The 27140-nt window shown below is 38.0% G+C and overlaps 2 protein-coding genes across 4 annotated transcripts; one reads left to right on the plus strand and one right to left on the minus strand.

Annotated features, from left to right (window-relative positions):
• Nucleotides 1-1637: 1637 nt before the first annotated feature.
• On the minus strand, nt 1638-9449 carry LOC139140054 (fez family zinc finger protein 2-like). 2 transcript variants are annotated; one of them, XR_011553937.1, is made up of 3 exons: nt 9081-9449; nt 5536-6885; nt 1638-2504 (listed from the first exon to the last, which is right to left on the minus strand). XR_011553937.1 is itself a non-coding variant. In XM_070709057.1 (2 exons), the coding sequence occupies exons 1-2, from the start codon at nt 9139-9141 to the stop codon at nt 5798-5800; spliced, it is 1149 nt and encodes a 382-aa protein (XP_070565158.1). In that variant the 5' UTR covers nt 9142-9449; the 3' UTR covers nt 1638-5797. The 2 variants fall into 2 exon arrangements, 1 of the variants encoding a protein (XP_070565158.1); XM_070709057.1 differs by having other exon boundaries at nt 1638-6885.
• Nucleotides 9450-15807: 6358 nt separating this feature from the next.
• Nucleotides 15808-21190, plus strand: LOC139140055 (large ribosomal subunit protein eL42-like). 2 transcript variants are annotated; one of them, XM_070709059.1, is made up of 5 exons: nt 15808-15867; nt 16982-17087; nt 18799-18866; nt 19191-19307; nt 21101-21190. In XM_070709059.1, exons 1-5 carry the CDS (start codon nt 15865-15867, stop codon nt 21119-21121), a joined length of 315 nt encoding a protein of 104 aa, XP_070565160.1. In that variant the 5' UTR covers nt 15808-15864; the 3' UTR covers nt 21122-21190. The 2 variants fall into 2 exon arrangements, with proteins under 2 accessions (XP_070565160.1, XP_070565159.1); XM_070709058.1 differs by lacking the exon at nt 15808-15867 and adding an exon at nt 15971-16006.
• The last annotated feature ends 5950 nt before the right edge of the window (nt 21191-27140 follow it).

The raw sequence follows: 27140 nt of genomic DNA on the forward strand, positions 1-27140 counted from the left end.
TAATCCAAATCAATTATCCAAAATCAAACAAATGATGAATAGTCCAGTAAATTGTACAGTTTTAGTCAATATTTCATTTTGAGTGAAATAACAGAGGAAAATATAACACAATTACACTTGTCTTAGACATATCCTTGTTAATGTCATGTAGTGATGTTGTTTCTGAACTCTCAGCAAGTAATACAAGTAGGTTAGATGAACAAGGAAGTGAGTGCACTGTGATGACTCATCAAGGAATCCAAACTACATGTACAGTAGAATCAACAAAGCTACAAATAAAACTAAAATAATTAAAAAAAATAATTTACCAGCAATAGAACCAGCAAAGCTACAAATAAGCAAAAGTTATTTATTAAAAATATCCTAAATTAGAAAACTAAATCATGGATTAAAATCAAAGGAACAAAATCAGACAACTAATAATACAATATTTTTTTTCTAAATGTCGATATTTAATAGAACCAAAATAGTCAAAATACAAAAAAAAATCGTAACGTATCCACAAAGAATGTAATTGATTCAGCATAAGGCTGGTGCCCATTATTCTCTGAACCTCATCAATGTCTGTTTACTATATAAGGATAAAGTACGTACGGTCATTGAACTCAAGTGTACGCTGCACAAATCATGAAGTTCAACAAATGAAATTTATTATTTGAAATCAACATAAAATGACGACAATATGAAAAACTACGAATGAAAAACTAAGAATAACACATAATTACACAAACTGACGCACAAAAACGGGCACCAATTAATCTGGGTGGACCCCACCACGAACATGTACAATATAACAATGGTGGCGCCATTTCTAAGGTTCCGATCAGCCTAAAGATTTTGCATGAAATCAAGGAATTACCAGAGAAAACCACAAATTCACTAAGTCATTTACCAAAACGGCGAGATACCTACTTCTCTGGTCTACTGTAATCATTGTCACACCCCAGACAGCGCAACGATGTGACATAATTATGGAGACCCGGTACGTACGCACACAGACGATTTGTTTACGTTTCAATGTTTACGACAGGCGCCGCGCCGTTTCTATATGAACGCAAACTGTCCCACAATCCCCTGCGCCATTCTATCCGCGAAGTGAGCTATGGTGGAGTAGACTGAAAGATCCGTCGCTCGAGAGCACTTTACGCCTCCTCCCTTTACGGACAGAGCTCGCTCTGTCCGTAAAGGGAGGAGGCGTACAGAGCAGAGCGCCCTCGAGCGACGGATCTTCCAGTCGAATTGTGGAGGTGATATGGATTTATGGCTACGGTCGTCCTTGGAGATCAACCGTTAGATCCTTGCAGGAGTGGTCAAACATGAGAGAACAGAATACAGAGTAAAACATTGTCGGAAATATTAACAGCTTTGCTACTTTAGCGAAAATGTAACCACAGCTATAAACAGAAAACAGAGCAGTATGTGAGCTGTGCGAACAATGGTCCATCCCTCTGACAGAAAATAAACTGTATGTTGATGAAATCTGTTGCACGATTGTGCCAATGTTTTTATAAATGAAGTGCAAACTTGTCAGTTTTATGTTTGGGGTTGCACTTTGCGACAATACTTCATCATGATGGCAACTTTGCTTGAGGGACTGATCAAGTTTTAGAAAACCGAAGTTCATCCAAGCAGAGACCTTTCCAGTAATTGAGTATTTTATTAATATTTCAGGTGAAATAAAAGTTGACACAACACAAGAAGGTTATGTCCTTACAAAGTGATATGCAGCTGGTGTACAAGAATGCATAAGCTTGAAATAATGTACTTTTGAGGATAAACTTTCTAAATAAACTAAAACCGCAGAATAATGCAACTATTTCCTGCGATAGATCTGTTACAACACAGAAATTGCAAAGATTGTGTATTACCATTATAAATATGCTTATTAATATCAATATCTATATAAATAACATATATAAAATTAGTTCTTGCATTAGTTGTTGGATGTAAATAAAAAAACACAAGCTTAAAATTAAAAAAAATCTGTCTTGCAACGGACAAGTAAACCTAACTAGAATTCAACGCACAAAATGTTAACTGGTTGTACTTCTATAATTCCATTACCCTTGCTTTATCAGATTAATTAACTGACAGACAGAACTACATGGAGGGCCAGATGTCAGTCCATATGTTAAAATGTGCATTGAATATATAAATTGGACCATAAGACATCAAAGTACGCAATCCCTGCTACAATATATCCCTGTTCACCGTTTGTAAAAGCATGGACCCTCAAGGGTCACTGGTAAAAGTAAAAATATAACATATTTCACAGATTGTAAACAATACAATCATAATCTAATCTCTACATGTGTACTGTCCCTGGAATCATGTTGCTGTTGTTGGCTTGTTTGTTACTCATTCCTGCATCTTCACATTTCTAAATGATCCAAGTTCATGAACATGCAACCAGCATGTGTAGTTCGGCAAAGAAGAGTCATCTGTTAAGTTTCTATCTCTGGTATATAGCTTCTTTTCAAGAAGCTTACAATGCCGTCTGGAAGCTGTAACAAAAATTTTACATCAAAAATCAAAGGCAGGACATATACAATGGAGTTTCTTTCTATCTCAGGTCTATTTCCACTCTAAAGAAGCTATCAATACCTTCTAATAAGCACAACTAAACCTAAGGTGGAATCACTTAACTTCAAAGAATGTCAAAGCGCTATTAGTAAATACTGCCTGATTTCAGGGACCATATGCTAAAAGTCAATTGACATGATTTAATTTTTCAAGTACTTTCAAGATCTTTCTGAGGTGTACAAAAGCCATTCTCTAAGTATAATTTTAACAATATATCATTTAAATATATAATTTAAACAATATCACAACTGGTCTTCTTGTCATGTTTTGAAAATTGTGGGTGGATCATCAATTTTCCAGGACTTGCCAGGATATAATTTCAGTGTTAAGGACTTCTCCAGGACTTTCCTGGACGCTATAAAATTCAAGGATTTTCAAGGATTTTAAAAGAGCTTAGAGACAACCTGCAGACTATACACAAAAGGTACATACATGCCTACTTTCTTCCTACATCAGTCTGCTTGTTTGATACTCATGAGAAGTTTAATTTATATTGAATTTTTGTTACGTTGAAATTAAAATAAATTAATATTGAACACCATGGCGGAATGCCAATTGGCAAAGCTATGCTCTGGAAGTGGTTTGGAATGATGAAATCTATTTTAGTTGGAACATAGGCAGGGCTGCTGTCCTTTAAATCAATATTTCAGCATGGGAGAATAGGTGAATACAGATAGCATTAAACAGCACATTGACAAGCATCACAAACTACCAAAATACTGTCAAAATATCGTCTTTGTCATGGCTGGCAGAGTTGCATGCGCATTACTACATACACATCATGTAGAATTTCCTAACACCTAGGTTGCAGGATATATTGTCCAGGTCAAATGTAAGTGTGCGCTGTTCACTTGGCCACATCTTGTATTCTTTCAGGTAAAAGTGGACTTTCAGCCGTATAAGACTACTTGATTTCATGCTGAGTTTTGTAGTTTGTGATAAAATGATGATTAAACACTGTCTCAAAGTTAAATGAAAATGAATAAACTCTGATGGATGAAGAAAAATCTAACCATTAAATTTTCATGATACTGTACAGCATGCAGTATCAAGGCAACAAATGACAACAGAGCCTCCTCATCCTGCCACTTAACCCCGCAACCCCTGTCCGAATAATGGTACGACCATATGTTTGAAATCAGCCAAGATAGACACAAAATTACATCAAAAGTTCTAATCACCAAATTTTTCATGATACTGTACAGCAGGCAGTATGAAGGCAACCAAGGACAGCAAAGTCTCCTCATCCAACCACTTAACCCTATAACCCCTGTCTAAATAATGGTACGACCATATGTTTGAAATCGGCCAAGATAGACACAAAATTATACCAGACTGATCAGACTGATCAGAGTTTTTATTTACTGGTCAGGTGTGTATTCTGCAAGCTACTGTCTTCTAAGGTATGTTTGAAATGTTTTGAGATCAACTCAAGCTGAGGAGATACAAGTGTGTTTTTCTTCCATTCTGCTATCATAGAAAAAAAAACAACATACAATTTCAACAGACCTTGCCCTGTGGGCCTCTGTCCCCACAGAATAACTGATATGTGATTGTCCAAGGTAAGATATCAACCACAAAATCTACAGATACTCAAACCCCCACCATAAAAATCCAAGTGTCAATTTGCCATCTGAAGAGCACATCAAATATAGAACATCTGATAACTGGCCCAGAACTCTGTTACGGATCTACAGAGCAATTGTCCATTAAGACATCACTCACTCACTCTTAAAATCCTGTATTTCTGACCAGTATTTCATTGTTTTAATATATTTTCTACACTGCCCAAACATTTCTTGTTTTTTTGTACAGTCTGTGCAATTACTGATCATAAGAAGACCGGCCTGTTACGTATGTGCTAACACAAAAATGCACATCAAACAAGTTGTAAAGTCAAGTAGTCTATGAGAGCTGCGACAAACAACAGATTGCCTTTAATGATTAACAGAGAATTCAAACACTGCAAAATCCCCTAATTTGGTGACACAATGCCAATGATATAGCCAATATTTATCTTGTGATTTGGACATCCTTCCACATCTGCCATTGAGACATTTTGCTTATCATGCATATGTATGAAGTGGTGAAATCAATTGAGGTGAGCACGTTCATTCGGACTTCAAAGGCATGCCGATGTGTGCTTTAGTTTCATGTTACCTGACCAGATAGGTTAATGACTGCATAATAAAAACATTCAAGGTTATCAACACTTTTGATGTACATCAGTCCTTTCTCCCCTATTTCACTGTAAAGAATTCCAATTTCACCCCAGAAAACATTGGGATTGGGTCAAACCATGGTGAAGAAAGGGTAAGCTAGAGGATTGATTTTTTAGCAACACTGATGGTGCAAACATGGTATTGATGCAGAGCATTGTTAGAAAATTTTATAATGCATATTCCCACACTGACAAGAAAAATACATTTTGCATACTTGCAACATACATGTATTTGGCCCCATCATCCCCATTTTCTTGTATTTTCAATCATCCAAACCTATTCAAATCAGCAGTGTTGAACCACAGTGTGGTTGTAAAAGGGTTCAATTAACATACCGGTACAGTTTATCTGTGTGAGGGGCAGGTGAATCCCTTAGGGGTCTGTTCAAAATCAATGATATCTTGATCAAGAATCAACATCTTTTCACACAACCCAAAGCATATTGATACCATTTGAATGAAATTGCTTCATGTCAGAATACTTATCTGGACAGTTCTTCAGAACAGTGCCAACTTGTCAGCAGATATCGACAAAATGCCAACAAATTTGACTTTATGCATGCTAGCAAAATATCGAAAGATAGTCTGTTTTGGTCTATCACATGCGCTAAAAACAGCAAGTGCTGCAAGAACAAACACCTTTCAGATAAACAGCTTCATACATGTAACCTATCAATGAAAACCACAAGTGTAGCATATACCCTGTTAGATCTATGGATTTCAATACCTACTCTTCCAATCAATGTGCTCCGGTTGTCATAAACTTTTCAAACAGGTGGCAATTTGTGGTTGATAGACAGCAAGTAAAACAGCGGGACACAGAGGAAGGCACCATTCTTTCCATGGATGGAATTTGTACCTCTTTGACTGAAAATTTTTGCTCAATAAGTCGAAGTTTATATCTTCTTTTGTAGTGAATTGGAATAGAAAGTTATTGCAATCAAAGTGAGAGAGCACACATCCATGACATGTCATGTGCGTTTAACTTCACAACTAGTTTTCATTCACTCCTGATGACACCTCTCCACCATCTTGCTGCGGAGGCTGAGTGACGACTTGTAACTGGTTATCCTTGTTGAATTTAAACATAATCAGAGATGTTTTCTGCAAGTTCACAATTTCTGGGTGGATGCCACAACTCTCGTCCAGGTTCTCGTCGTTGTTGTTTCTTTCCTCTTCCAAGACATCGGTATTGAGGAAGTCTCTTTCGCTGCTCATTTCCGTTCTGTGTTCACTGTTTGTTGGTGTGTTTTGCATTTCCTCTTCTGTGATTTGGAACTGTTTCTTGAGCATGTACCTAGGGGGATCCTGTTTTGGGTAAACGATATTATGGACATCCGCCTCGTGTTTCCTCAGTTCATATTTCTTTTGAAACTTCTGTTGGCAGATGTGACAGGACAGAAGCTTCTCCTCAGCGTGAGCTTGTTGCAGGTGGAAAGACAAGTTGGAATGCTGATTGAAGCAGCGTTCACAGCAGGGACATTGATACGGTCGTTCCCCAGTGTGTGTATACTTGTGGTTTTTAAGGTTTCCCTTCTGATGGAAGGCCTTGCCGCAGACGTCACACACAAAGACCTTGACCGGGTTGTGGGTTTTCATGTGGGCAATGAGAGTGGAGGACCTGTTGAATGACTTTGGACACAATTTACATTTGTGTGTTCGGTTGTCACTGTGAATGACTTTGTGCCGGCAGAGTGTGCTGGCCTGGCGGAATGCCTTCCCGCAAATGTCACACTGGAATTTCCGCACGCCTGTGTGAACTGGCAGATGTCTGCTGAGGGTGTACTGGGCTGAGAACACTTTACCACAAACTTCACATGGATAGGATTTCTTGACACTTTTAGTCGTGTCATTTGGAAGATTTGTCGTTTTGTTTGCTCCCTTGCTGATGACTATCTTGATGACCTGAGTTTGTACAGGTTTATCAAGATGTTGCTTACTGCAGGTACCATCATCCCAGACATTTTTACTTTCTTCTTGTTTGTCTTGGTTGCTGACATTCATCTCACCTTTGTCTTTCTGATCCTCATCAACCTCAACCTCTCCAAGATCATCCCCCTCCTCTACGAGTTCGCTCACTTCTGTTAAAAAACAGAAATTGTGAAAAACATCAGTTGAAATGTTCTCAATACTCACATTTGCAGCTCTAACTGCCTCTCTCACAGTCAATCTTAACTTGATTTGCCATCCATAAAATGTCCATGGGTAGTCTAAATATCAGGGAAGCACACTTTTAACTCATTCACCCTAATTCCTTGTGAACAGATCAACTCACAACCATTGATAATGATAGATTCGGGTGAAACAAAGATAATGAACATGTTCAAATATCAAATGTATGCTGAACACGAATCAGTTGTTTTGAATTAGTAGTTTTTATTGTAATCTTGGGCAAAGAAAGGTATTTGCCAATATATAAAATGGACAAAAATGTTTACCTTGGTAGAGATATCTGATAGAAAGGGGGGAAGAGGGTCATTACTTTCAGGAAAACAATTCTCTTAATTGGAAATTCGTCAATGATGTAGTTTTAGTAAACAAAGAGTCTAGTGAAATGTCGTCAATTTGAGAGTTGTTGATTTAAAAAATACATTTTGTGATTACCATTAATAGGATGCATCTTTTTTCAATAACACTTAATAGATGTAATCAGAGGATGAAATGTTGAGATCTAAATGAAGTTGTTGTGCGACAAGAGGTTTCTGGTTCATGGTAGAATATTGAACTCTAAAAATTCACTATCATGTTTGTAATCTGCAGTTGTCTGTCTTTTGTATTGGGGAATTTGTTTCTCTAATACCAAAACTTGCACTGTGACACCCCACCCCCAATTTTTCACTCTTGATTTTGAAAGAGAATGGTTGTAAGTTTGCTTGAGGAAAGTTTGAGTAAAAGTATAAGTTTTTTTGATTTTGAGGGGCAAATTACTAGTATCTTATAGATGGGAAGCCAGTTGGAGATGTTTGCACCAAAGATGAGGTACAGGGGAAAATATCAGCAACAGTGGCAGCATAGAATCCGTGTTGACGAACTTGTAATTGTCAGATTGGCATACAATGATCAGTTATCAGTTTGTAGAGTGTAATATGGTTGCACTGTCAACAAGATAACATTATGTCTCGGCTTGATTGACTCAATGTAGGCAAACATGCCATGGAATCCCTTAAGGTCAACTTGGACGAGCAATAACTATATTTAAGCTCACTTGAAATATTTTGAAGAAGAGAAACAAGCAGTACGAGTCACCGTGTACTCTAAACGGTCTCTCACAATAAAAATTGTAATGAAGTTGGAAGTTGTAGGGCTTCCCAAGTTGTGTGGTATCACCGTCCCTCCACAAAAGTGTGGAGAGACCATGGTGGTATCAATCAACAGATATACGTGAATAACAGTACCCTATCAGAGAGGTTTTGAACCACCTTTTTATTAAATAAAGCCATGAACCTCAACATCTGGTCCCTTCCTAAACGTCGAGGCAACCAGCATAAGTTAACAGCTATAGTGAACAAAGCTCATCCTACAATTCTGACAGAAACTGTACCGGTGCACCACTCAAGTTTTCCTTTACCTATTCATTTTAAGACTTCTTTTTTCTGCTTACTTCTATGAATATTTATCACTACGGTAGAAGCAATTAATTTTCCCTTGTGAAAAATAAACAACCTGTCTACCTGTTGTGGCCAATAATTAGGATGACTATGAGACGGGGGTGACAGGTTGCACCACCAAACACGTTCACGCATTGCAATTATTTCAACTCTCTATCACTATTTATTTCTGCTGCCAAAATGTTCTACAAATCGTCGTCTGGACGGAAGGTCGCGCTATGTTGATAGGTAGCAATATAATTTCACCGACAAGCAACTGGCACTCCCTTGCCGCAGACTTGCCAATGCTACCGGTTATACGGCAACAAACAAAAGAGCAGCCATCTTGAATCGCTTTCTCCGCATATAGCATTAGCAGTGTCTCACGAACACGAGTTTCCACAAGTACACAGAAAATAAACGTCTGGTTCTTATAATGGGTTTTGAATCGACTGAACACTTCACTGTTTTCAGGAGTATCCCATACGACTGTCCTCGCAATGTTTTCACGTCAATGAAAGTACATACTTGCAATGTTTGAGTAGGTTTTTATAATGCCCCACTGCACTCCCTGTCAGCGTCAGCGCTCTTGGAAATGGTAGCACCATTGGCGGTTTACTGTATCATCGAAATCCTGCTATGCGACCGCGACACTGCTTCTAGTCAAGCTAAACAGAAAGTAAACTTACCTGTGCTATCTTGACCTGCAGCCTCCCCATCTTGTTTCTTTACCAGAAACGAACGAGGCATGTTTTAGTCACTGAACACACCTTAACCCTTGGCCTCTGTGAAGTTCCGTGTGTATATATAATCAGTCAAACACGTTGTGCTTGTGGTTCGCTCGAGTCTTGACACTTTCGTTGATAAATATGTGGTCACTGGGAACGGTTCATAAAATGGGCACAAATCAACATCACAGGTTCCACCTACTTCATACTTTACGATGGTCAACCTCTGAAAACGACCTCGAGCTGACACTTTCACTGTATTAGAAACTTTCGCGGGAAAGCGAATGTCATTCGGTGCATGCGACCGATTGTATCATGTGTGTACGCCGATCGGCAAGAGAATGCAAATTGTATTTACTGGAATGTACCACTCTTCATTTGAGGGATGTAGCACGTTATTGAGCGGCAGAATGCTCAACCGCTCAACCTTTTACAAGTATTACAACATCATGAAACTTACGTAACTTGCTTGAATCTTTTGTTTCTGTGAGCTTAAATTGAAATCATATAGTCGTATATTTCGTCTGATCAACCGTATGACACACATGGCAATGGCGATGTCAAAATAAAATGTAAAATCCTTTGTTGTTGATTAGGAAATGTGAAGTTTGGCATGTCGCACGCCCAAATTGTTAAACTTCTGTCATCGAAACTCATGGAAACGAAAATGCAGCCGATTCATAACATCAGTGGACTTAGAACAAATCAGATATTGTTTTCAATATTAATTTCCCTTACATATTTTGCTGTATTCCTATACGTACGAGAGGCTATTGTCTACACGCCCACCAGGATGAATATTGCCATTTATCTATGATCAGTTTGTGAGATTTAGACTGCATTTTTTTAATGTAAAAATAACTCCTTTCGATTAAAAAATAACCGATTTGATAAAATCTCTATTGACGAACAATAATACGAGTTTGTAAACAGCTGAGTCATCATTTATCATCCATCTGTTATTTGTCACCCGTTTCGTAATCAGCGGGTGCACTGGGTAGACTATTTGATATGCTGAGGGTCTCGAGGCTTGAGGCGGAAAACAATACCAAAAGGAAACAAGAACAAGCAATAATGATCAGGTGTGAAAATAATTCCGCATTTCGAGGAATGCCAACGCAGGATTCACGATTCAGTATGAACAAGTTTGTCGTGTTCGTTTGATTGCGGTCTAAGATGTCAGCCACTCTTCATCTTTCAAGACTCTAAAACTAATTGATATCATAAGAAATTCAGTGCTCTCTTTTAAGTAAGGGTGTGGGGCATATCTGATCAACAATGTTAGTGAGCTAAGAAAATGTGACCGTGTTAATTTTACACACATTGTCATATATACACACATACTGTATATAGACCTAAAAGGCCTATATGTATATATTATGAACTATGTACTGAAGAATATAAATTTTGTTAGACATGAAAAAGCTTAAAGTGCTTCTTAGAATTCTTAGAATGTTTATATATATATATATATATATATATATATATATATATATATATATATATATATATATATGCATATATAGGCATATATATAGGCATATACATACATACATACATATAAGTCAAGGATGCAGAAGATTGGAAGGCTGTGCTTTTTCGTCACAATCCTTTGCCGTTTCTCGTGTGATATCATGCGATAATGTTCCTTATAAATATTTTGTCCTATTCAGTTCTGAACGAATGATCGCGGCCCAAGAAATTTTACTGTAATTGATCTTATGGTTGTAACCCGTTGCCAATAGAATTTTGTCATTATTATTGAGTACAGCTAGAATTATTTGTAAAAATGTAACCGATGTAGTACAGAACAGCAGGGTCATACGATGCCGTGTACTGGAGAAAACGTGATCTGATGTGTAACAACAATGGAATTTATTGCATTAAAAATTCCCATCGGCCCTGAAGATTCAAGGCCAATTCGTGCTGCCACAGTGTTGCCCTTACGTTTCCTGCATTACGGGTAATTTGTTGAATATATTGACCCAAGATTGCAAATGAAAGTCGCTACCCGACTCCGTAGTATGGAGGCTGCCGCTGCCACGTCGAATAAAGTATAATATAGTACGCGTCTCGAAAGTGAGAGACTTCAATTTTTCCCCAAACTTGCCCCAGGGAAACGTTCAACCATTCCCTTTCAAAATCAAGAATTGAAATTAGGGATACCCTGCAAATCTAGGTAGTAGAGAAGCTAAATTACATTAGGTTTGACGGTATTTGAAACTCAAAATGTCCACTTTAAATATCCCTGTGTTATCTCTAGGGGGGGGGGGGGAAATTTATGATTTTCACAAAAATGAGACGGTGAAGGCCTTTTTTACTTCAACAGCTTCAAAATGAGTCCCCACTAGCGGTAGATCAGTAAAGTACAATTTGAGAGTCCGGATATCTGACCCAGAAGGATTGACCTCAACCAACTACTGTGCAGGCGCAAACAAATGAGCATCGCTTTTCACAACAACCACGGGGCATGTTGCATGGTGGTTAAGTAGGGCAGCCCGTCGGTTAGATGGGAAGCCCTACTTGACCACAGGCATCACCGTATAAGTGTTAGCGTTTTTAGAGCCTTTCTCTTAACACTAAAAGCGCTATCAACGGTGATGCCGTGTACTTTTTTCGAGTATAAATTATTTTTTTGCACAAATTTTATTTTTCTTACAAAACGTATAAGCTTACATGTCTGAAAACTACAACGAAGGGACAAAAAAAAAAATCACATGACTTTAAGCAAAGTTTCAATTTTCTGAGCTTGAGCTCTTTGATATAGCTTGTTTCTCATGACAATTATAGGAGGAAATGACTCTTCAAGATTACAGACATGGTATTTATGTGTAGACCATTTCGCTATGATAATAACAAGATTTACAATTTTTTCCAATTTCTTTGATTTGAAATAATATTCTCTGATCACACCTGCAAGCTTTAACTCAACTGGCATTTGTAACATCTTACTTATTACTTTCTCCGTAAAACTCCATATATTTTTTGCGACAATACATTCCCAAAATCTATGCTTATAAATGTCATAAACTTGGCAACGTTTACATAAAGCAGAATTAATTTTCTTTCAGTGAAAAAGCTTAACACAATTTGGTAATCGACGAATAGTAAATTTCCAGTGAAAACTGTGAAACTTAGCTTCTTGTGTAACGTTTTTTGCGAGTAACCACACTTCCCTTTCCTTTAATTGAAAATTACATTCTCTGTTCCAACTTTCCATCGCATTTGGCTTCATTACAAAGTCTTTAATTAATATTCTGTAAACCATTCTTGTTGAAATTTTTGAAATGCCGATTGTCTAACTAAAGGAGTCACAAGCAAAATCACTCATTTCTACAGACACGAAAGTTTTGTACGTTGAATTCCACATAAGATGTCTATTACTTGCATCAATACCTTCTGTCTGACAGCAAACCAAACTTGAAGACAATCTCTATAGAAAAGTGGCAACACTTTTAAAAATATGTAAAGGTATATAATCTTGGTCAACACTTGATCTAAGAAAGCTATTTTACGCATCTGTCTGTAACAACATAGAGAAAGATAGATAGAGTGGCAACAGGTATTGTTTAAGGCGTGAAGCGGTTACGTAACCCATCCATGTTCGCCTCGCCTCAGGTTGCTCTCGCCTCTCTTTTCCGAAGAGTGCCGACCATGAATCCTTCGGTAATTTTCGGATTTTCGCCAATTGTTAAGCGAAAGTATGTTCGGCAAAGTTTGTGTTGTTGTTGTCGTGTGGTGCTGAGCAGAATTGACGTGCTGGCGAAAACGGGAGTGTTTTGAGCTTCAGGAAAGTGAGTTTTACCGTTTTAAAAATTCCTCTCATATTTTTATGAATATATAATGAGTGTGTTTGAACCAAATTTGAAAGTCTTTTATCAATACTGACTGGTTTTACTCAATGGTTTACGGTCAGTCATACACTCTTTTACACGTGCGTCAAGGAAGGACATGTTTATGAAACTGCTGGCGTGTTATGTTTTGATTGGCGTGAAGCAGTGTTTCTGGCCTGAGAGCTCACGAAGTAACTATGGTTGCTACACGACTGGCAGTACGATGCCATCTCGTCGTATTTTTCGCATAATCTCGTGTAATTATCAACCACAAACAAAGCCTCCAAAAGGTTTAACACCTTTGGAGCTCATTTTAATATGAAAAGCCAATAGTCTACCGAGACGACCATGGAACAAAAGACATGCAAGTGTTGCGACTCTGTCTATATGTTACTCTGTGGTAACAAGTAAGAAAAACTTGCTTTCCACTTTGCGTTACTTTGATCAAAATATTTGCGAAACCAAGTAAATTTAGAAGCTAATGACAATTCATAAAAACTGGATATATTTAAACATCCCTGTTCTATCTGTTCCAATAGTACTCCTTTCTTGATTTTATACTTCTTACAGTCTAGAAATTCATAAATAAGTTTATAAACAGTTTTTGCAATATCTTCGAGTTCAATTAAAATAGACGCTAAACTTTTAATAATTAGAACTTTTCCATGCGGGGTGAGATCCCGCATTCTCCATGAATTAAAAGTATTCTCGAGCTTTTTTATGTTTGGTTCCCAATTTAGTTGATCACACTTTTGTTTTTTTGTACCAAATATAAAGACTCAATACTTTAACAGGTTCTGATGTCCACTTTAAATTACCACATCTAGATTGTGACTCTCTCAAGCTGCCGATCCAAACGGCTTCGCTTTTTTTCTTGGTGTGTTTTGAACCTTAAGACACTCTAAAATTGATCCATTATTTCTAAAGCTTTAATTACAGACCTTTTATTCTTGACAAAAATTGTAGTGTCGTTTGCTAACTGTGCTACTCGTGCCTCTCTTCGTTGATTCAGTGACGGGCTTTGTCTGATTTTACAAGCTACAGTTTCTACACAAAGTATGAATAGTTGTGCATTTACTATAAAGGGCATCCTTGTCGGACACCTCGATATAAATTACAAATTTGTCGATCGATATATATAAAGTTTACAAAATTTGTCATCCATCCATTATTTTTGACACCACTAGAAATACGATTGTTCAGGACATTGAACCATTTTTAAAAATTTTCTCCAAAATGACAATTTTTTTATAAATCACGTATATAATCCCAGTCAACTGAATCGAACGCCTTAAAAAAAATCAATATATAAAACTGCTCCTGGTGAATTCTATTTCAGAGTATAATAATAAATATCTTGAATCAATCTTAACACTTCCCCAGCTTGTCTTGCTTTCATTAAACTCTTTGAGTGCTGTAATTTTTCCCACGAAAATTTTAGTGCAACATTTTACTAACTCATGAATTTTTCTGAATTTTTTTTTCGATAATTTTTGACCAAATGTGTATTACATTTCATTAGCGACACTTTTTTATCAAAACAATTGACAGGGATATATTTTATAAAGGCTACAAAAATTGACTTTGGCGCTCAAAGGGTTCTATATATCAATGATGGTAAAACACGTGTTGATCTATTGTGCCTGTGTACTTAACAGGCGCTCGCAGTGATCTTTGTAAACTGACATGATGAAAACTGTGGGCAGCTCTGACATAATTCTAATGGCAAAATCACCGAAAACATCCATCTGCGCTAGATCAAAATAAAACGCTACAATGCGCATTTAATTAATAACACCTCTCATATTACCCCTGTCCTTAGGCAACTTCACTGGCTTCCGGTATCCTATCGCATTGTCTTCAAGCTTTTGCTCCTAACCTATAAAGCCCTAAATGGAATCTCCCCACTATACATCAGGAATTTAATCACGCCTCATTCTTCATCACGCATTCTCCGTTCATCTGATCAATTTCTTCTGCACACACCTAGATGGAAGATGACTTCTTACGGTCGCCGCTCCTTTTCTTCAGCAGCTCCAGTTCTTTGGAATTCTCTACCCATTGACATTAAAACCTCCGCTAACATTAACATTTTCAAAAGACGCTTAAAAAGTTACATGTTTCAGAGAGCCTTTTTATGAACTCTTAGCGCCACTGAGCATTGGTATTTACCTTTGGATATTTGGCGCTTTATAAATTTGTTAGATAGATAGATAGATAGATAGATAGATTTGAATACCGTGCTCTATTTTCTGTATAGTGGCAGTTAGCATCTTTACTAGCCATCTCTTGCAATTTTCATCGTCACATCATTCCGATCCTTCATGTGATCAGTTGTGTTAATGGTATACAATGTGATATAACTTATTAATGACAGATGGAGAATACGAAATATAGAAATCTATAAAACTAGCGAAGGAATAAAGACAATTAGATAAGAAATAAAAGAGAAACCGGGTCTCTTTACGCTTGAAAGGAATCTAAATGTCATCTCTTTGAGGTAGATTTTTCTTATGTGTATGAAATATACTGAAAACATTCGATTGAAGAAATTCGACGGCAAATGTACAAGTTTCACACAATAAGCTTATCTGACTTTTTAAGGCCTACATGCAGGTCGGATGCTTTGTCATCAAATATGACAAGGAAATGAAAAGTGTAAAATTACAGTAAAACCGGAAAGGCTTATTTTCCAAGGCTTTCCACAAAGATCAAATGGCTTGCCGAATGTTCCAACTCCGCAATATCAATTTTGCACAGAGTGCGCATGGAAACGATACGTGAAGAAGCACATCACATGATGGGTAAAACGACAGACGATGCCATGACCACGCAAACACTCAGTAGAGGGCGTACAACACAACTACTGCGCATGTCATACAGGTCACGACCTTTCCCATCCTTGCTTCAAAATGGTGGGTAAAAACGATACCGTGTAGACCCGAAATATCCCTTCCATCCTCATTAACTGATCGATAGAGTTGATTGTTGTGGACATTCACATACAAAGAAATATATGTATTTTTGCGAGCGATGTACATTTTTACAAACGAGGTAGTTCATCCGGTGGAAACGCTCAATGTTTTTAATCGATGGTTCATAGGTCCAACGGATCAGCAATGTTATGAGAGATAAACCTCTACTGGTGCTGAATTTCAGACTAAACTTGTGCTAGGTATTCCTGGTTTCCAGTTGAATATACCCCTGCAAATGGAAATCAGTGTTTAGGGGAGAAAATATAACAATATTTTTATATGAGATCAGATCTCATTGAAGTTCGTTCGATTGATTACGTTACTTTGCAAATACAACGACGCGGTGGCGTACTTCCTATCAGGAATGCAAGTATTTTGCAAACCAAGACATACATGGCCCTACAGAAAGCAAACTTTGTTAAGCTACTAATTAAATTGTACAAAATAAACTTTATCAGGGCGAAGCAAGAGAATCTCATTGTCAGACATGATCTTATAATAAGCGGAGCATCATCTGTCTTTGGGTGCCAACCACAGAGATCTGGAGATGTGTTGACTTGTTTTTCTTGGTTTAGTTTACTTGGACACATATTCCTGCAGCACAGGGGCATGAAGCTCCTACTTCCATAATAAGAAGCATTGCTGCGTGCTGTGGAGTATAAAAGTCAACTAAAAAAATTAAGCTTGCCTTGTTCATGTAGTTAGGATGTTTCGTAATCTGTTGATGCATGCGTCAATGTCACCTGCGCTGTGTTACATGTAAGAATGGAATATTGTGTTGCTTGAATTTTCCAGGGTTTGCTGAAACAAATCATATGAAATGAACTTACACAATGCAGTTTCCCGTGTTTGTAATTGTTTCCTCTTCGCTCAGTCGTATGTTGTTTGTATATCCTCAATCTTGTCAAATCAAAATAAATCATATACAGTGGGCTAAGAAATTAATGTTTATTCCAGGTGTATTTATTTCTACCCTTGATGAGTAATTGACTCATCATCATCTTCCTGCACTAATGCAATGTGCTTCAATGTTCTGTGTTTGCTCTTGATTCAGGTGAACGTGCCGAAGACTCGTCGCACTTACTGCAAGAAATGCAGGAAGCACATGATGTTTAAGGTTACCCAGTACAAGAAGGGTAGAGAATCACCATATGCTCAAGGTAAGAGCGTGAGCTTGTGGACATATATTGGGACTCGCAAAGTTTTACCAGTCTTTTCTGGTCTACCACTTGTTGGGGCTCATTTTTGTTGGAGTAAGAAAAATGTTCACCGTCTTTGTTTTTCAAAATAGAAAATTTTACTTTTCCCCCATGAATTTACACGGGGATGGCAGCCATTTTGAATTTCAGATGTTAAAGGCGGAGCCTCCCTTTAAAAGGATGCCAAGTTATGGCGGCGTTCACTGTGTAAGGGGACACCAAATAGGTAACATGCAGGCACACGCTCCAGAAAATGCAGCTTTTTAGTTTTCCCCGGCCGCAAAAACACAGACAGACTGCCAAGCGGTCAGCACGAAGTTGCTGCTGATCGAACTCTGTGGTTATATTCAAAGTCTAACGTGACTGGAAGACAATTTTTAGCTCACATTTGGTTTACCAATGTGAGGTTATGAGCTGAATCAGTTCATTTGCATCTGATTTGCATGTCTGTATATTTGTGGGTATGTGCGGATGTATGTCCGTCACACACAAAGGCTCCCATACCCCCAAAGCTACCATCGCAGTATTTGGTGTACAGGTAGATGCAGGGGTTGAGATGTGAATTTGTTCAAATGAACACATTAGTGTCAAAAATGTGCAAATGAGGTAAGTGAAATCCTGCAAATGTACAGGAGGCATGCCATTGAGAAACAGGCAAACTCCACTGATCTTGACTCATTTCCTGTCATTGTTTATGAACTGTTACATATTAACTGACCTGCTGCAACCATAGACACTAAGACAGTAGATGGGGAAGACTGTTTATACTAAACTAGTAAGAGGGGCTTGTTTCTGCTATTCATGTTGCTGAAGTTGACCTCCAGTACCTAAAGTTAGACCTTAATTACTTTTGTCATTCTTGTTTTTCTGGTTTAAATATTTCTTGTCGTTTTTCTGGTTGTACTGTGCAGAAATCATTGTCATAACATCAACGTAGAATTTTCCTCCACTGAACAGATAGAAACAACATTTATTGTTGATCATTGGTAACCCATACTGGTATATACCAATTCTGATCAAATTTGAGCAACACCGTGTAATTGCGGTATTTTTTAGGAAATTCAAGCATTTGTGGTGGGGAATCAATGACCGTTGGCGATTTGAACTGGCCGTCAATCAAAAGCTTGCATAAACTCTGTTTGCAGGATTAGCAAAATGTGACAAAAGGTTGAGATCAGTTTGTGTACTTAATGTTATAGAAATGAAACATCGTACTGGCCAAGCGTTTGACTGGGAGGAATCCCACCTGTTGATGCCATTCTGGATGAAACACTGCATGTGTGTGTGTGTGTGTGTGTGTGTGTGTGTGTGTGTGTGTGTGTGTGTGTGTCATTGAACTGTGGCTGTATGGAAGGATCATGGTGGAATTTGCAACAACTTGCTTTGATTATTGAACATAGCTTTATTAAGGTGGGATGTATCCAAGCGGTTTTGATTGTTGACTTCTTTGATTGCCGAGTAGGTACTGCATGTTGTGAGTTCAAATGCAGCTGAAAAATTACTGAATTTTAATCATCCAAGCGTATTTGTCATTGGCCATGTACAAACTCCGCTATACCAAATTTGACCGTAAAGTCAATGGGGTGTTAGGCTGTATCTTAGACAACTGATATTCCTGATGTGATTTCTTTCCAGTAATATAAATCGTACTATCTTATGCTCTGTCCGGCAGGTAGAAGAAGATATGACCGTAAGCAGGCTGGATATGGTGGTCAAACCAAACCCATCTTTCACAAAAAGGTGAGTTACAGGCCCATGCAATTGCCATGAACTAGTTGACCCATGTACAAGTATTCCACGCACTTTTATACATATATTAACGCTGTTATAAGTGATTGCCCATGTAGATCTTCAGATACAGTAGTGGTTTATGAGCAGTCTGTTTATGAGTAACAGAAAGATTGTGATTCAGACCTCAGAAATGGTGATTGCACTGACTGATGTGTTCTACAAATGATGCAAAGGCCAATTATTGTGCTACCATGGTGTTAGTTCCCATGGTACTCTAGACCTATCATGGTTCCAACAACAAATGTCCTGACAAGTGCCTCTGTTCTCTCACAGGCCAAAACAACCAAAAAGATCGTGCTGAGGTTGGAATGCACAACCTGCAAAGTCCGTAAACAACTTCCAATAAAGAGATGTAAGCACTTTGAGTTGGGTGGTGACAAGAAGAGGAAGGTAAGAAAATGTTATCAACAGTGTATCCTATCAACAGTGTATCCTCTGACTCAAAAACATTTTTGACTCGGCTCTAGAACTACACATTTCTAAACCTATACCCTATTCTAGGCCTATACCTTATACTGGAACCTGTAGTATGTAAAAATTTGTACCAGAGAGAGGTTTCATCAGTCCGGGTTATGTCCATATAGAGGATAGTAGGGAAGAGCCAATGGCGTACCGTATATGTAATGAAATTAAGGCAAGAACCAATCACGTACTGTATATGTATAAGGGTCAAAGGTTACGTTGGTTCACTTCGTTCAGATTGCGATATGACCTGACAGATCCACCGATCGAGTGAGACTGTTGGCTACCCGGAAGTATCTTAGCTCCAGTCGATTGGCGACGTTCTACCGTGTTAAAAATTGTAAGATTTCTTCAGGAATAGTTTTCTGAGTTTCTTAACCCTTGACCATATTCGACAAAGAGTTATTGGACGTTTTTCGTTCTCTTTTCCAGCTTTTGGTTAACTTCTCGGCGATTGATCCGGCGCGCGTTTTTCTAAGCGAAGGGTCAATCGTACCGGGCAACGCATGGTGATCGAAAAAATCGTGCTCCATCGTGCTCCGATGACCGACTAAAACAGTTGACCCATCTTTGCAAAGCTTGAAAAATTCTCCATACTGCAGATGGCAAGGTTAAATTGAAATTTGACCAAAAATAGGCGATATTTGGCGACAAATAACTTAAAGTAGATTTACAAGGGTCAAATGCTGATTTCTAGGAGCCGTACCCGGCCAGGAAATTCATCCAAATAAATAATTTTCAATGTATTAACCACTTGTGTCGGTCACCATCTCGGCCGCACAGAACATTGTGCGTAACGTCTACATCTAAAAACTACCCAGTGCAAAAAATAAAGGGAGAAATCAAGCCGAAAAGTTCCAAACTTGTTGCAATGTACGAGCCAAGGTTTGCATGGTTAATTATTCATGACGTTGGCGGCGGCAGGTTCGCTGATTGGTCAATCGTAATATCCTCTCTATGGACATAACCCGGACTGTTCATGAGTCAGTGTTGTATTTATCTATCTTAGAAAGCACATTGGTAATTAAAGCTGTCTATACCTTTATTCATACCCCTTAACTGTCCGTCATGCATAGGCTTCCATACATTGTCTGACCTTCGCTGTCTGATGTGTCCATTGTCTCTCATAACAGACATTTTTAGGTCTATTGTCAGTCAGTTAATCAATAGGCAGCCATATATTCCAATCTTTCATCAATGGCAAAACTGGATAAATACTGACTTGAACTCACATGATCACTGACTACTTAGGAATGGTGTTACCATACTTATCTGCTGTCCAATGACAGAGAGTTCTAGTATTTTCTTTAACACTAATTCTTGTTGACTATTGGTCCTGCTCCTACAAGTGGAGACTTGTTTTTCTCTTCAAAATCATTTCTTAGTCTTTAAAAAAAGTCTAAAAATGTAAAAATGATATTCAATATTGGTATATATAATTTACGTCCAAAAATTCAATCAACTGCTTGAAAATCACCTACACATGTAATCACCAATTTCTTCCATATGGTTTAGTTTTGACCATACCGCCCCCATTTCGCAGTCTAGAGGCCCTATATATCTACAGAGCTCAACAATGAAAATGTGAAATCTTCATTGACAGCAGGGCATTTCATGATCTCCTAGATAAAAACCAAAACAATAGACAAACAAAAAATGTGCAGATTCTCAATTTCCATTCGTTTACTAATATGTCTTTTTTTTCTGATTTTCCTTCCCAGGGACAAATGATTCAGTTCTAAATATCAATCATTTGTAAAGAGAAGAGAAGAAAGCTGGAAATAAATAATTATGACTATTTCCTGTAAAAATTGTCTGGTCTTGTTTTGTACATTTTCATGAAGTGTATACTGTGAGAGAGAATTTATCTGTCAACACAGCCAATGTAGTCTTTAATGTTGCTGAATATTTCACCCATCTGAAACAATTAGAAATTTTTGTTTTACTCCCCAAAGCATATTGAACTGCCTAGCATTTAGCTTGTGAACATAGCATCTGTGTGTAAAATGTACTGCATTCTTAAAGTTTGAACTCTAGTCGGGATCAGAATTCATTTGTCTACTTTAACAGTGCAGTCTGCACACGTACAGGCTGAGTTTGACAAGCTCAACACTGCGTAGTGCGTATTTAAAGTATACTTTAGGAGTAGAACAAGAAAATCTAGTTGTCATGAAAAACAAAAATGGTGAATTAATCATCAAAAAGGTACAGCTGGTGATTAGCTGTTGATTCATTCAACAGTTAATTTGCACCACCATGCTTTATTATCGTATTAGCAGAAACACCTTGCACTGCCTTGTGATATTATTTGAATACATAAATTCTTGCAATTGACGGTTGCAAATATGACAAGTTTCACAGGAGAAGTAAAGTTACTGGAAGTTGGGAATGTTTTACGGCTACAAACGCTGTTTTGTTTCGCATTGGTGTTCTGACTTGCCACATCCCCATATCTGTCACATTATGGTGATCATTGAATCATAACAAAAGATTGAGCATTTCAGACTCCCATCCAAATCAAGGTGGTTTCCCATATTTAGAATTAAATTTTCCACTTTGATGCAGTATCAGTGCAACCCTAAAATTGACAGCCCTGGCAGCATGTTTGTGTATAAAGAAGATAAAATTACTATTTATTTCTGCAAGTTGCACTGATAGCTATTCCTTTGACCCAGCCCCCACACCTGCTATGGATGAAGATTAGACCTCAACACAGTGTTTGAGAAACTGCCTGTACACAACATTTCTGAACTGACAATCCTCTGCACTGTTGTCAATCAAGTTCATGTGTGAAAACTGTCCAAGCTATAGATTTTGACACCCCAAGCTATAGCTTTTGACACCTTTTGAAATCAGTGATGGAAGAAGTACGAAGCACACAGCACAATTCTGTCTCAAACCATAGACTTGCTCCAGTGTCCATTCTTACACGGACAATGCAGCACCTGTTAAAAGATTCAACTTTTCAGTCCCTCCTCGACAAATTACAAGCACGGTGCCCTCAACGACATCCAAGGCTATTTCGGAGGCGCCAGGAAGAGTTCGATAACTACAAGGAATCCGTTACACGTTTTCCCCTGTCTCTTCAAGAAAAACGACATTGTCGTCCTAGAATTTCCACATGATGCCTTGCGTACACATGTGCATTATAGTATGTCTATCTCCATCGCAAATTCAAGTGAATAAAAAAGTGCTATACCTCTACGAACCATACGATGAGAACTTAAAATTACTTTTATATTTTTTGTCTTTAAACCAAGTGGTGTTGCAATTTGACCCATCAATTCTCTCTATTGTGTTAAAAATTTGGAAATGTGCATTATATCACAGTGGGTGGAGGGACTGTGATTATATGTAATCTGCTGCTGCCGCAAATGTCATGATCTTGTGTGTTAAATATGAGCTTTTGCACTTCATGTTCCTATCGCCAGCGGCGCACTTTGCACTGGCGAAGCGAGGAGGTCTGGAAGCGAGACTAGCGCGGCTGTAGCTTGTAGTCTAAACCATAAATTCATATGAATAAGTGTGACTTTTTGTAACACTAGCAGGTTTTATTTTCGTCGTTTATGCAGAAAATAAGGACGAATATTCATGCATATTAATGAGAGAAAAGTGACGTCATTTGATCAGCGCTATTACTGGTCAAGGCCTTATCAACATTTACGTTAAAATGCTTCCCTTCTAATACAATTTCTTCGGTGAATTTGTACACGTGATGGTTTTGATTATGATTCAAACTAACTAACATATTGACACAATTATGTTCGGTCGAATGACAAATTGTAATCTGTAATTATGTGCTTTTTCGTATGGAATTTTCAATTGATAACATTAAAAATACCCCACGTTTAGAACGCTAATTTTCAATGGAATAGAATTTCTTTGTGTAATGTTCAGAATGATGGAATATGTGAACAGTCGTGAAGCGTCTCCGACATCAGCCCAAGAACAGGTCGTCGTGTGTCCCGACTGATTTCAACTATTGCCAATATAATAGATGCAAAGACCCAGATACAAGCAGACTGGTCTTCTGTCGAGCTGCCAGAATGGCCTTCAACTTCGAATTCGACAGAGCCAAGTCAGGCATGTGAAAACAACTCGCAATAACGACTTAAGGTAGTATGCACCTCGAAAGTGAAAGACTTAAACTTTTGCTCTAACTTTCCTCAAGGAATCTTTCAATCATTCTCTTTCAAAATCAAGAATAAAAATAGGGGGTCACCGTGCAAATTTTGGTACTAGAGAAACAAATTACCCAAGATTTACCGATATTAGAAATTCAAAATGGCCGCCATCCCTGTGTTAACTCTATGGAGAAAAATAAAAATTTTCAAATTTCGAAAAACTAAGCCGGTGAAAAGTTTTTTTTTCACCAAGAGCTTTAAAATGAACCCCCACAAGTGGTAGGTCAGAAGAGAATTGTAAAAGTTTGAGAGTCCGAATGTCTGTCCCCGAGGTGCGTTCTACCTCAAAAGAGACGTTGGCCAAGGTAAAAAGTTAGTTTTTTCATAACGTTGGACCCTTTTGCGTAAGACTTTCAGAAAAAAACTTGCGGTCGACGAAGTTTGTGATAAAAGGCATAGAGTTTTCAGCGAACCTTTTGAGTGAACCTTATGACGTAACGTCCAAATAAATGAATAAGTAAGTAAGTAATAAATAAATAATAAATATTGAAAATGTAATGAACAATGATAAGATATTTACCATTTACATCCATGTTTATTTACAAGGCACGTTTTTATTTACCCAAACCAGACTTTGCAACATTTTCAACTTTCTTTTGAACCGAGTTGTGAAGTCTTTGGTGTCCAACAAGTCATGCCGACAATCTACAGCCTGTGAAGAAGACGTATGTTTCTCACCTGGTTTGCAATGGCGCAATGTCTTTTGCAATCGATCTGATGGAAGTCCTGCTATGCTTACTTTGGTGTCATAAACGACGCCACCAGCGTTACCAATTTGATTGATTGCTCGACCAAAATGTTTCTGTGCCTCAGTCGCATCGACGATATCATCATATTTGGTTGTTCTTTCAGACTATTTTAAGAGTTATAATAAGTGATGCTATTTTCCATTTTGTGTATTGGTTTTAGATTTTATGGTTCATGTTGAACCTGACATTAATGTAGAAAATTATAGATTTTGAAACAAAAATGTCGATTTAGACATAATATATTATATAAAGGCATTTTGAATAAATATCAAAACTTGGAATGGTAAAAACTACTGGAACCGTTACTGCTATATTCATGATATTGCTGCGATTTGTAAAATTTGCCCCTGCGTCTACTGATGCTCCCCCTTTCCCTGCTCCCACCCAGGAAAAGTAGCAACTAGCCCTCTCTCCTTCCAAATCATGTCTCCTCTCGTAGGCAAACTCTATAAAAAACCAAATCGAAAAGTTGACCCGCTTGACTTTTGTCAAAAGTTGTCCGTCTGCTGAACAAAGTACACTAGCGCTGATACAAGAGCTAAATTGCCCACCTGCCCGACATGACAAAAAACCGCCTGTTAACAATGTCAACTAGAACAGGTTTATCGGCTGTTCTCAATGAATTTTAATTTTGAAGACGTCAAAAGGGGCGTGTTAGTCATGATGTCTGTGATTTATAGGCACAATCATTCTGGCTATTTAAACATAGGGTTGTACTTCTAAGTTTGACCGAATGATTAAAGTCGATGTGACCAAGCACTCGACGTAAGCAGAGGATTTCATTTAAAAACTAAAAGCTGAGGACAGAATTTGTAATAGGTGTGATACTAACTCAGTTGAGGACGAATATTTTTTTGATAAGTATCCTTTTCTTATTTTTGTAGTATTAGTTCTTGACTATATGTTCACCTTTGAGGAATAACGTCAATAAAGTTAAAGTTTAAAAATTTTGTCAAACAGTTAAACCAAACGAACCTAAGAATAAATAAATAAATAAGTAAAAAATTAAATAAACAAACAAATAAATGAAATTACTCCGAATCATCCGTGGCAACTCAGATTAAAAAGCTGTCGTTTAATATGTAACTGTTTCCAACACCTAAGATGAGATGATTATGTTCCATTTTCGGAAGAAAAAAATAGAATGGTTTGTAATACCATAAATTCGGCTTCTTAATTATTTTGATCACTGGTCGAAAGCATCGTGAGATCTCTTATGTTTGACTCCGATATTTTGCAAATCGTGCCCGAAATACTAGGAAAAGACATGGATTCATTGGCAGGCAATAGATACAGGACATGCGGCACACTAAGCATGCAATGGATGCAATCAAACCATAAGACCTTCATAGCAGGGGCTTATCAAAATTTCTTGCTTGCCAAAAGGATCACGGTGATCATGGAAGTTAAAATTGTAGCTGGCGGAGCCGAAGGCGCTACTTTAAAAAACTAGTAAAATATTAGTCATGATATACCATCTCCTTCGGTTTGGGCATCACCATGGTGAACCCTTTCCTTCGGCCAAGCAATAATTAACGTGATATTGAACTCGCTATCGCGTCATGAGTATCCTATATTTCTGGATTGTCCCTTTAACGAGGACTCAAGGCATTCTTGATAAGAATCAATACGCAGACAATCATGACAGCCGATCACAAAACAATTCGAAGCTGAACATTTAGATTGTTATTATTTGTGAAAAAAAGAACTATCGCTACGTTTCCAATGACATTACAAGCATTCATCTCAACAATGTCAAGTTGTGATCAGATGTAGTCTCTATGGTGATCCATGTGCTCTCCTTTCCCAAGCAATAAACTGAACTGTTATGAATTCATCCTTTATTAACACAGAAATACATATTTTCATTGACTTACGTTCCATAACCGTTTTGACAATACCCATCATCCAAATTAAACAATGCTATATGATTGGATGCTGATTATAGGGTGAGTCTATATTCTGTTATGACTCAGAATTTCATTTTGTTTGTCTCACCCTTTGTAACCCTCATGGGGCAACTGTAATGTAGCAGGGTAAACCAGGCTGTACCCTTAAATTACATTTCTTTGTCAGAGATGGCGTTTATTCAATTTCATCATGGTTAGCTGGCAAGGTTACGAGAAATTTCTGACCTTTTAACGTATTCCTTCGACCCCAAGGGTTACCCTTAGTTTGCGTGGCATACATAGTGAGACCCCGTTGAATCTGTTATATTTTGACCGGCCCTAAAATTTACTGTACTGTTTGTCCGATTCATTTCTCTCCCCCTCTCTCTATCCATCTAAATTTCTTTGTTTCTTTGTTTGTTTGTTTATTTCTTCATTTCGCTATTTCGACATTTCACTATTTCACAGAATAACAGCCGACCCATGCTGCTTTTGATGGGACGTGTACGTACTTTGGGCGAAGTTGTTTTGGTACGTGTATATCCTTGGGACAAAGCGGCGTGGGACGATTTAGTTCCCGAGACGATGTGGTTTTGGAAGAAGCTGTGTAACGCTAGTTTTGATGCGAAGTGTTTAGGTCCCTGTCACCGAGGAGCATGGTAACAAGTAAAGTTCACTTCGTCTTTTACAAATGCCTTTATCGTAGACAACTGTATTTTCTCCAATTCGTTGCTTCTCGCTGTTTGCCGTCCGTTTCGAAGGGTCTGTGCCTTTCACACGATATCACCGAGATCCTCGTTTTTTCACTAAAAAACGCTTCTGCCGTGGTGTACGCCGACGTGACGCAACGCTCTCGGGAACTGTGATGCGCAGGACGAGGCCAGATTCCAACCATATAGGGCAGACCATATAAGTCGATAATCCGCTGCGTGTGTACAC

This window comes from Ptychodera flava, chromosome 9 (genome assembly GCF_041260155.1).
Source record: "Ptychodera flava strain L36383 chromosome 9, AS_Pfla_20210202, whole genome shotgun sequence".
Taxonomy (NCBI): Eukaryota; Metazoa; Hemichordata; class Enteropneusta; family Ptychoderidae; genus Ptychodera; species Ptychodera flava.